Source organism: Fringilla coelebs (assembly GCF_963513975.1).
Source record: "Fringilla coelebs genome assembly, chromosome: 7".
NCBI classification, from domain to species: domain Eukaryota; kingdom Metazoa; phylum Chordata; class Aves; order Passeriformes; family Fringillidae; genus Fringilla; species Fringilla coelebs.
In genome coordinates this window covers 5,043,949-5,055,815 of record NC_140035.1, presented here as the reverse complement: position 1 = coordinate 5,055,815, position 11,867 = coordinate 5,043,949, and the positions used below count along the sequence as shown (strand labels likewise).

Below are 11,867 nucleotides of genomic sequence, written 5' to 3'. Positions count from 1 at the left end.
CTTTCACCATTTAAAATAAACAAAATTACACACTGTACTACAGCTTCCAGACTACATAATGAAAAAGTGCAGATACCATCTTCATCGATTAAGTAGAACCAAAAAAGTTCATAGAAAATAGATTGCTCATTTTCACGCTACAAACGAATATGTTGTTTGCCATTTTAACAAATTTAAAGGTGTGTTATTTCAGCAGCATTGTTGTAAATTGTACCGTAGTGCAGTTTCTTTTTCATAAAAATACCTTACAAATGGTCAGTCAAAAGTCATCAGCAAAAGAAAAACCCAGAAAACAATCAACCAAACAAAAAACAGAGGTAATGCTGATGCCAAAACAATTATAATACTGTTGGTACATAGAAAAGTAATCCTTATATTTTATACATTTATACAGAGTATAAAAGGTAACAGCAGATTATGCCACAGTCTCCCTTATCCCAATATCTATTTTCTTTGGAAGAAGTTCTCTTCTTTCATCAACGCTTGCTAAGGAGTTTCGACAGTTTTGTCCATCCACGTATAACTTTGCATATACTGGATTGGCGTAATTTGTTGGCTGCAGAGGAATGAAGCAAACATTAGACCAGTCAGGCTGAATCAAAATTAGCATTTATGGAAATGGAAATGGCTTTGTTAAAGCAAGAACAAGTACACATAAAATACAACGGGACATATTTAATAGATACCTGGACGTCTGCAAACCTGATGATGAGTTAATTATTTAGTTGAAAATTAAATTCATGATGAGACATGCTATTAAAGTAACCAATGACATGACATGCAGCATATTATGATATTAAAACCATAAAAACATTGACAAAAATTAAATTAAAAACCTTGAAAAAATGTCTCTGAGGTTGACTTGTCCACCTTATTACACTGGAAGATTTCAGAATAGATATGAAGGAGTTTATAGAGAAGGTGCACTGTGAGACCATGTGACAAGTTTAACAGTAGAAAACTGCAGCCAACAGTTTCCATATATTACCTGTTCTAAGACATCAGCATCCCATCAATAGCTGACCATGTTTTCGAATTCTGTGGCCCAAATACACAACATGATTTGACCAAAATATTCAAGACTTTCGTCATGTAAATTAAACTTTAATAATAAACCAGCATAACTATTAATATATTATAGTAGTTACAAGCTGATAAGCCTTTTCTCAGCAATTTTGGTGGTTTGGACTGGAATGAAAAAAATCTCTTGAAATGAGTGGCACTTCAGCATTGGACAAGTCCATTTTTAATGCTGCAAAGCACTTCATTGTGTGAGAAATCCCCTGAGTCTCCACTACTTCCTTCATACTCTGTGCCTTTATTGTCTCTAGAAGAACTTTGCTACCCAATTAGAGTTCAGCTTTTATCCATGATAACAGGAGAGGGCACCTTGTGGTCAAAATCCTCCTCTTTTTACAACTAATTTATCAGCACTGCTCTGCTTGCACAGATGCTGAGGGGAACATCCAGAAGCTCTAAAAAAGGGAAATTAATTTGTTTGGTGGAATAAGAAGTGGATAAACTTTGAATTGGCCAAAGCAGAACTGGGTAAGTTTTCCTGACTTGAAAATATCCTGAGTATGTCCTGGGAAACAAGGAATGAAAAATGACTTTAAGTCTTAGTTCTTCCTTTCCTTGTTGCTCAACTCTGTTTCTGAGCCCAGGATTAAGATATTCCTCAGCTACAGCAGCTGCTCAGTTAGTGAGTTAAAACCTGCCCAATCCATCTATTACAGATGAAAAAGTGATTGCCTTGTGGTCCAGACTTTCCTGGAATGGAGGCAGAACAAGGTGAGCCACATCTATTTAATTAAAAAAAAAAAAAAAAAAAAATAAAATCTACTCAGTTCTATCTGTCTGTCTATCCCCATAGACCTTTCTTTAATTTTGTGGTCACGATTATAATCAGAAATTTAGTTTTATTTCATTTGTCAGGACTTTTTTACTTCATTGACAACCATTATTAAAGATGATAACCACAACAGAACAGAGATGCTTTGCATCTGTGCAGTGCCTTATTGAGTTGTTAAAATTATATATAATAGTGTCTGCCTCATGATCCCTCTTTGAGTGGTACTGATTGCACAAGGCAGTACAGTGAGGTACAGAAAGAAGCTGGAGTGACAAGAATTTAAGAGAAAAAAGTTAAAGATGGGTGAATATTCTGGCTTTTATCATCCATGGTTCTGTGCTCCATCAGAAAAAACACACCCCATAACAATTATTAACTTTCCAAATACAACATATTACAGTCATGCAAGAACGTGAATGGCACAAAAGATGGATATATATTGAGGCACATGAAAATGAATGTTGCATTGATGTCCTTTTGTATCTTAAATCTTAATGTTTGCAAACCTCACGCTAAGTTGGAGTTAAAAATCCAATGTTTTAGGAGGAGCTCTTTTATGATACAAATCCATTGAAATCTGAACAATTATAACATGTTTTGCAAATAATGAAGGAAATAGTTAATTTTTATGTGCATCAAATTCCTCTAAAATAAAACCACTTGTTTCCATTATTTGGGACCATCTTTCAGTTTGATAAACTTTGAAAAATGCCTGTAACTACGTACAAATTTCAAATATATCAGGATAAATGGCTGTGATGACCATGCTAAACTTATATAATAACTTATAATGTGGCAAAGCATCACATTGCTTACTGGTTTTTTTATTCCTTTGCAAAGACATTTGCAGTTTTAGATCATGTTAGGATGATGGGTACAGATGAAATTTTGTATGCAGAGGGAGACCCTTTATTTCGAATAGAAAATGTATTATTTACTGTCATTCTTCATTCCAGTAAAAGAAGCAAAACAAAATTAAAAACAAACAGAAAATGCCTCTACTCAAAAATGACAGACAAACTTTCTTTAGACAGGGGCTGTGGTGGAATGGAATGGACTTGGATCATCATTTCTCACCCCTGTTGATAGTGGTCCTTTCAAGTCAGAGTTTAGGTAGATTGATGGAGCTGTGTGGGGAAGCTTGAATGCAGTGGACCCTCCCCCTATGTATCTGGCCTGTATAAACAGAAAATTTCAGTTTCTGTGCTAATAGAGCATTTTCCACGTGTACTTATCGACACTGTTGAATAAACAGTGCACCAACTCAAAACATTATTTTAGAGAGATCTACATTTATAAAAACCTCCCTCTAGGCAATCCTCAGCACGAAAAACTCTTACATCCAACACCAGAATAAAATTCAGCATTTTCCAACTATTTTCCACTGAGGATTAGGGCCAGACCTCACAATAAGCATTGGCTCAGCCACTCTGCCTCCAGTGAGTAACCCCATTTTCAGCTTACCTCCTGCACTGAGCACCACACAGCCTGTGTGACGCAGTGGTGACATTCCTAGAGCTATCAGTAATCCTGTTATTGCCTTGTCAGAACTGCCAGGGAGCGATGGCTGCCCTTTGGTGTGCGCCTGATTACGGAGCTCCGGGAGAGACAGCGCGGCGTTACCCCGCTCATCCCGTGTCACATCACTCAGGCACTTCAATCACTGCTGCAGGACTGACAGCATCTCTTACAAGGAAATGATAATACTTGCTAGCTTTGTGCAAACATTTCTTCTATCTGCCCCGTCAGGGATCCCGGCTCCTCGCGCCTTGGCAAGTTTTCGCGCGTGGAATAAGTTGGTCTCCTATGCATGCATGCACTCTTTTCTGCTTCAGACAGGGGCTGGACAGTAATGTGTTTCCAGTTTTAAATATTTGCCACTAGGTTGTGGTTTGCCAGCTCATAAACATGTCTGCCTTGACAAAAAAACCCCAATCATTTCGGAGTTAATTTCTAACTCTATTTTGATCAAATACAGGCACTAGGAAAAATGACCATCAGACAGCATCAGACTACAAAACAGCTGTTAATATATACATGACATTTATTATAATGAAATCTAACTTGGTTTTATATTCATTAACTAAATCTAAATGTCATTGTTCTACATTGCTATTCATTACATTTAAAGACAAAACCTTTGCAAGACATAAAATGGCTTTGCCATTAGAAAGAGAAAAGAAATTACCTTTTCTGCATTTAGAGTAAAATCTGAGGCTAAAAGACCACCTTCAGTGTGGTCATGGCCCACCTCATACATGTTATATGATGGATTGCCAATTTCTACATTGAGTCCTCCATTTATTATGGGCTGTCTTCTGATAGTTTTTGTCCTGCAATGCATAAACATACCAAAAAAAAAAAAAAAGAAGTTATTGAACTTTCAAGCGACCTGTTGGGTATTTTGTCTCTCTTTAATCTCTAAGATCAACAGGATGAAAACACATTTCCTGCAGAGACAATCATAAAATCCTTCAATTTTTCAAGCAAAGTAACAATCTGAGTCTACATATAGATCTCGCAGAAGCTGGAACCAGAATTTTATTGTTTTGCCCAGTTTGGCTGTAGTGGTATGAATCCATACAAAGTGCTAACTCACTGTCTACAACCCTGACTTCCTCCAATTATTCCCAGATTTCCCTCACTTCCAAGGAAAGCCTTGCAAAGTCATTGCCAATTCCCTGCAGGAATGAAGGCCAAGAGAATATGAGTCATGTCCTCTTGCTCATTCATTTCACTTTTGTTTCAAGCCAGTTGCCCAAAGTCAGCTGCAAACTGAGGACAAGCAAATGGTTCCATCAGGATGCATTAAAAATGTATGAACTTCTCCTCATTCCGGTTTGCATTCCCTGCCAGTGGTGATTGGAACACTGAAGTTCAACTTGAATTTTCTTTCAAGCCTTAATAAAAGACAGAGCCTTATTTTTAACCTTGAATTAGGTATCAGTAAAGATAAGTGATTGAGTTGAATTGTTTCTGTTGCTGAATTCATTTCTTTCAGCTAAGGAGGTGATTTCAGCCCAAGCAATTGAAATAACCTCAAGAGGGTAATTTTTTCCCAGTGCAATATGTTCTCTAGAATTACAAGGGAATAACAGGGAGGTCACAGTCAGGATGATAACAGTCAAGTCCTCTTGTTGGCTGAGTAAGATGCAGTCAGTATCTGAAATCCAATATACTAAATGATCTGTATTTTTCTGAAATGTCATTGAAAAAATATTTCCTAAAATAGGCACTTAACGGTCGCATGCAAGTGTAGAACAGCTACACCTAGTTTAATGCTTGACAGTCTTCTCTGAAGAGATAAAATAACTCTAAAATACATTTTCAAATATAATTTTAAGAAGAAAGCCCTTTATTGAGGCTAGTTCTATTTCTCCACTGAAAATCTATTATTTAACAAGTGATTCTCAGTAACCTAAATAATTTACAGAGCAGCAACTGGTTTCAGGATTTGGCTATCACTAAACTTGGCATTTTAGGTGCAGCAGCACATAATGACATCCATGGAGTCTGGCAGGGTCAGCACTACTCACAGTGTGGTCAGGAAATGTATTTATCTTATTGGCTTTACAAAAAAGGTTTTAAAATTTGATGCTCACTAGTTTACACTAGAGTTTGCAGGGGAGAGAGATGCTGCATATGACGCCAGATCATCAGAACTCAAAAGATTCTTTTAGCCTGGAGCACTGAAATAGCCTCGTAAATGGCCACGTTTGCAGAAACAGCAGATTCATCACTAACTTTTAAAGGACTGAACAAAGAGACATTATCTTGGTTTCAGATGTGGGGTAACAAGCCCCAGGAGAAAGGCAGACAGCTGCTCAAGGCCAGCAAGCAGGACAGCTACAGGCCTGAAGGAAATGGTTTGCTCTCAGATTCCCACTCTGCCTTCCCTAGTGGGCCATGTCCTTTTTACCAGGAATCTTCCCTTGCTAAATCTGCATCCCCATCAAGGTGATGTTCTTTGAACATGTGAAGGGCAGCAGCTCTCTCAGGTGTCTCATACAGCAGAGACACTCCCGCCTCCCCTGGCCGCCCAACGTGGCCTTGGAAGAACGGCCCAAAGTCAAAAAGTCAAACTCAAGCTCATTATCAGCTCCAAGGCAGCTAAATTCAAGAGAACAAAATATTCCCTGCAAGATACTAAAGGAACACATTAATAAGGAAAAGGTTTGGGGCTCTAAAGTAAATATTTTAATAACTGTTTGCATCTTCAATATAACTTGAAGATGAAAACAATACTCAAAATTTGAGTATGTGGTTTCAATGAAATACATTAATTATGTTCTCTAAGTCTCTGGATAAAGTTATTCACACTTACACAGCCCTGTCAGGATTGAGCAAAGTGTGTAACACCTACAATTTTTTATCTACTGCATGAGGAACTCAAGTATCAATACCAGATGTGGTTGTTCCAGCAAGAACCAAACTGTAACTGATTTGCTGCCTCCAGAAACAAGTCTTGGGTCATTTGTTGCATTTTTTTTCCTCACATAATTGATTTTTTCTATATAAGAAAGATGCAAATACTTGAAAAATTTATTTATTTTTTACTTCATAAATCAATATAAAATTACTTACCTTCGTTTTCTTTTGCAAAGAAATAGTCCAATTACAAGAGTGGTGATCAAAGTCACCAGTAGAACAAGAGGAACAATGATTGCTATGCTTCCTAAAACAGAAGGAAATATCATTGAATAATCATGGCTCCACAGCTGTAAAACAGTAAAATTAATTAAAAGAGAATAATTTCCCATACCAACAATGCAATTTCATGCGATGAGCTTCACTCATCAATTTGAGATTTTAACGCTGATCAATAAAAACCCCAACTTCATTACAGTTAATAGTGTACACACAAGTACTTTTATAAACAAATCAGGAGTTTCCTCTTTTCGGATACCAATATAATTTGGATTAATTCCTGCCCCCATTTGCAGCAACAGTCCATGAAAATCTGGAACTGCTGAACAATTTGGACTGGAATGGCATGGCCAGGATCTTCAGCAGTTTAGGTCGTGCAATTATTAATTTAAAATATCCAGTAGGCCTAGCTCTGGTTGAAGAATTAATTGGTATTTTAATTAGTATTAACTTTATTTGTGGGAGAATAAAAAGCAGCCAGCAATCTTCATTTCTAGGTGGTTGGTGCATTCCTGCATTTTGCTGCATTTTACTGCATTGTACTCGAGAGCCAACAATTTTGTTATGTTGATATAGGCAATCACAAAAACTACAATAATGCTTAATGCAGCAGAAAAACAGTGCACAGATCAGACAGCAGTGTTAAAGGAGAGGAGGGAACAGGGAAGAACAAAATGGGCTTCACATTATTTTGGCAGATAATTTCACTGAAATGAGACTATCTGCAAAAATAAGGTCAGTAACTGTACCCTTATTTCTGAGCCTTGCTTTAAGTGTCTGCTCATAAAGAAATACATGCAACAAATAATTTTATGTTATAAATACAGGACTTATAAAAGCAGGAATTCAGCATAAAGCCAGTGTGGAGAGGCATGTATTTTCTTAAATATCACAATCCTTAACTGGTGGAAAACAAAAATATTGCTGGTTGTTTCACTGACAACATTTATTGATTTATTAAAAAAAATAAGCTGCTGGCAGTGTCTGCTCTACATTAAGCACAGTCTAAATAAAGAATTGAGAACTGCTTTGAATTCTGCCTGAAGGCTTTCTGCCTGAAAGCCAAGTCAGGTTGTCAGAGACACAAAATGAAGTACTGAATAAAAACTTGAAGCATCCTGAGTTCACTTCAGCTTATGAAGATTCAGCATGTAAAGGACATTACAGCAAGGCTCTTTTAAGAAAACATTTGATAAATAACTGCCTTAAGTTCTACCTAGGTGCCAAAAAAAGTTAATTTTGGCTTGGCATGTAAACATTCAGGAATAAAAAGCCTTGAAAACATCCCAGCAGGCATGAATTACCATTTGGTGGCCAAGGGGCAGCTCAGGGTCTAGGAGAAGCCCCTTCCCCAAAATGCAGCCCTTATTTCCTCCCAATGAAGCAGTGACCCAAGTTCTGCCTGCTTTCTTTGCCTATTTCCAGCTTGTGAGTGCTCTCTCACTCGTGTGGATGGCTGGGAAAGTTTCATCTGCCCGCCAAGCTGACCTGGATAGCAGGCAGCTCATTGTGCTGCTCCTCTTGGGCTAAATGTGACCAGGGCAGGTACAGCAGGGCACCAGCAGCACACTCAGCACTCTGCAGGCAGCCTTGGCCACTTTCAGCTGCCAATTCTGCAGCAATGCCATCCTTTTGTGCTTTCAGAGGTGTTTAAAAACATTCAGCAGGAGCTATTCTTGCTTTCAGGATGATTTTCACAGTAGGGAGAACTCACCCCTCTGCAGATGGCCAATACAAAAGTTATGCACTACTTACAGCTCTGTTTTTGATGCTTTCAGTAGGATTTAAATGGTCAGTTCCCTGCACAGGGCTGATATGGCCAAGTGCTTGTCACTGGATATGCTTTCCTTCAGAAAAGTGCAGCTAGCCCTTGGAGCTGGGAGTGCAAAGCCTAAGAACTGCCTTGTGCATCACCAAATGGCAATGTCAAAGTCTAGAAAAATCCACATTTTGGGTTTTTTAAAGAAAAAGACGCCAGTAATGAGCATTTTTCATGACACAAACTCACGTTTTAAGATAGCACAAGGCTTAGATTTCTAAAGTGAGCCAAACTTGCCAAGTGACAGCAATGATTGGAAGCACTTACTGGTGCTGATGTTGTCAGACTTGCTGCTTTTGGGAGCTGGCCTCTCACACTGCGTGCCTGACCAGTTGGCTGAACATCTGAAAGGACCCAATTAGGATGGGGAAGTTAATAAATGTCAGCTATTAACACAGCAACCCATGAAAGAGAGCACCAGCATCTTCTCAAGAGCTCCATGAACCACAGCAGTGCTTCTACAAAGCCAACAGGAATCCTCGTGGAAGGAGTCAGCAGGACCCTGCCACAGCACTGACAACTCAGAGTGGGGATTTAGTTCAAACCTACACCTTTTTGTGCTTGATTCCTGTTATTATCACTGCAACCTTAATTCCAGAGTCCTTTTCTAATTTCTCAAATAATAAAACAAGTTTAATCAAGGGTATATTAGCATTTTAACTTTTGAAACGTTGAACTTTTTAACCAGATGTTTATTTGCAGGAATATAGCCACATGTGTGGGTGTGTGTGTAAGCAGGCCTGAGAGTCAAAGAATAAAGAGTTGTCCTAAAGGGACAGGAGCATCTCCTGGCCTCAGAAAGCCCTAAATACTATTTATATTCAGAATATGTGTTCCAGGAGCCAGGTGCCTGGATTATTCACAGCTATCCTGCTATAATTTCCTTGTGTGACTACCAATATGCAAATACTTCTTCAGCTGGGATTCAGAACAATCTCCATGCACACAAGGAAACACAAGGAGTCCATGGAAGCAGACTCAGCAAATCCATCAAAAACAGCAACAAATACCTGAATGAAATTCAATTGCTTATTCAACCTGCTGCAAATATGATTAAGTTTACTACAGACCCTCAAAGTCTCCTTGTGGAAACAGCAGGAAGTAGTCACTTTTCATCTGCCTCTGTTGCATATTGTGCAATGAATCATGTTTTTTCTAAGTCTTTTTGAATTATTTATGAATTTCAACATCAGTTATCTTTAGGGAGGTGCAATAGAGCATTACCCTCATGCAGTTCCAAGAACTACTGCTATCTGATGCCTTCCTAAGGATTTAATAAATTGCAAAGTTTAGAGCTGGTTACGCTTAACAACTGATGTTTCTCTATAATAAAAGAAGTTTTGGAGAGACACCAAATATTCTGGACAAAAACAATGCCATTCTCAGAGAGGAGGCCCAGGCAGCCGTGCTGGAGATGCTTTGGGCTCTCTTCTGTCTTTGCAGATCACTGCAGAACACTGGCTCGCTTCTCTCCTTGCTCCTAAACCTATTCCAGAACATTCAGATCAATCTCTTTGCTGGGTTTCATATTAGGCTTGAACTTCTTTTGGAAAGTTAATTTAATTTTTGGTAGGATGCACTGTGAAAGTGCTTAAGCTCTACAGAGGGTGTTTAGAAGCATTATTGATTTTTTTTTAATATATTGAATCTAATTGCTAGCTGATTCATATATTGTCACACACTGGCTAAATTGCATTATAATTTAGAAGTTCTTCATGTTCATTGAAATAAGTTTGCTTACTTAAATAAATATGGCAAATACACACTTAGGTTTCCTCACTGCAAAGAACCCCCAATTCCTAATTACACACATGCTTCACAATGATATATTTTATAACTGAACCCAACTGACTTTTCCACCTGCTTACCATCACTTTAGCACACTGCAAGTCACAGGGAACACAACTTTAATCTTTCAAAAGATGCATCTGTTCCTTTTCCTTTCCAGATCTCTATTTAGCAATTATGTAAGATAAAAATGCTTGCAGTGACAGCTTACCTTACTAAGATACTGTTCAAGGAATTTGTTTTTTTAAAATACCAATTTTCAACATATAGCTGCAAAATAAGTGTCTGCATTCTTGTAGAGAAACACTATAAGTCTTTGCACTTAAAATATTCTACTCAGCTCCAAGCTGTTGGCACATGACAAACATGAAACAAAGTCTTTATATTTCTTCCTGATATTTTGCATCATTCCTGCTCAGGATTCAGCTCATGTAATTAAAACTTGTGATGACAGGCAATTTGCATTTAATACTACATTATTGAAGGGGAAAAATATTTCCAAGTTAGACATATCTAACTTTGTAACTAAATTCCTATATTAAATGTTTCAAAAGCTTCCACTGTATAAAAAGTCTTTATGATAACTCTGTCATAAAAACAGTTTAGAAAAAATAAGACAGTGAGACTAGCAAAAGGATCACCATGAAGAAGTACAAGCTCATGAGAAAATTGTATAATGTACAATTACATTTTTCAAAACCTTATAGCAGACATGATATCAAAACAGCTGGGGAAGAAAAAAAATCCTACAGCTAGGTATGCAGTAAACAGAGGAAAAAATAAGGCAAACATATTAAAAGTTCTTTACCTATCTTGTCATTCTAATTGCAAAACATCAGCAATATTGAAACACCTGAGGCATTTGACAGAAGTCTCATAAAAACATTGTTAGTTGCCACTATATTTTAATTTTTTTTTTCCAAATGCTTGCTTTCTCCAATAAATGTTAAAGAGACTGAAGCTGCAAGGATGGCAATCATTTCCTTCTGCCCTTGGATGGTCCAGCAAGCTACTGAAGGCTTGTCTTGGGCAGAAAAGAAGGAGGAGGAGAAAAAGGAATAAAGCCCAAGGGAAAGGCATGTTTTCTGCAAGGGAGTTTGACACAGAGAATCAGCCATGAGCAGGCACATGAATAATGATGGGGCTGGGACATGGACAACTCTTCATGCAGGAACGTGGGAAATGGACAGATCTTTACCAGTTTGAATTGTCTGAGAGAGAAATTGCTCTTAATAACAGAATTTTCTGGTGTCAGGACATTTCAATTCAGACAGCTCAGCTCCTAGCATGGGAACTGACTCCTGGTTGAGTTGGATGTGCAGGGGTTTGTCCTTTTCCAAACTCTCTGGTACCAGGAGCTGCTGTTCTGTGCCATTTTTGGGGCTGTGTGGTCAGGCAGGACGTTTGCAGTGTGAGCAAACAAAAAGGCATTAATGAATCAGGACCCCATAAAGCCACTTTGTTTCATCAAACACGTTCACATCATCACAAACTCGGGAGAAAGAGCAGTGGAAATGCCTGAATTGAGTCACTCCCAGAGAAATACAGATGGAAACAGAGGGGGGAGCTGACAGGGAAGGACAGGCTGGAGCCAGCTGTGTGCTGCAAGGTGCTGCAGAGAACGTCTCAGGTGAAAATCTCCAGCTCCCAGCAGAACCAAAGATCAAAGAGCACCAGTACCACAGGGGATGCCCATATGAAAACTGAGAGTGAATAAAAGTAAAAAATAAAAGGTTGCACAGGTTCTGCTGCCAAGGTCAT

General features: G+C 38.3%; 1 protein-coding gene across 1 annotated transcript in view; it reads right to left on the bottom strand.

The window, feature by feature from the left end:
• Positions 1–415: 415 nt before the first annotated feature.
• The window catches only part of LRP1B (LDL receptor related protein 1B), a gene marked incomplete at both ends in the record, with an annotated part of 618,484 nt that continues 607,032 nt past the window's right edge, over positions 416–11,867 (bottom strand). The window contains 5 exons of the mRNA XM_084209463.1: positions 416–556; positions 2,930–3,028; positions 4,041–4,185; positions 6,437–6,527; positions 8,586–8,662. Of these exons, the coding sequence (XP_084065589.1) occupies positions 416–556; positions 2,930–3,028; positions 4,041–4,185; positions 6,437–6,527; positions 8,586–8,662 (553 nt within the window). The remainder of the gene's footprint in view (positions 557–2,929; positions 3,029–4,040; positions 4,186–6,436; positions 6,528–8,585; positions 8,663–11,867) is intronic.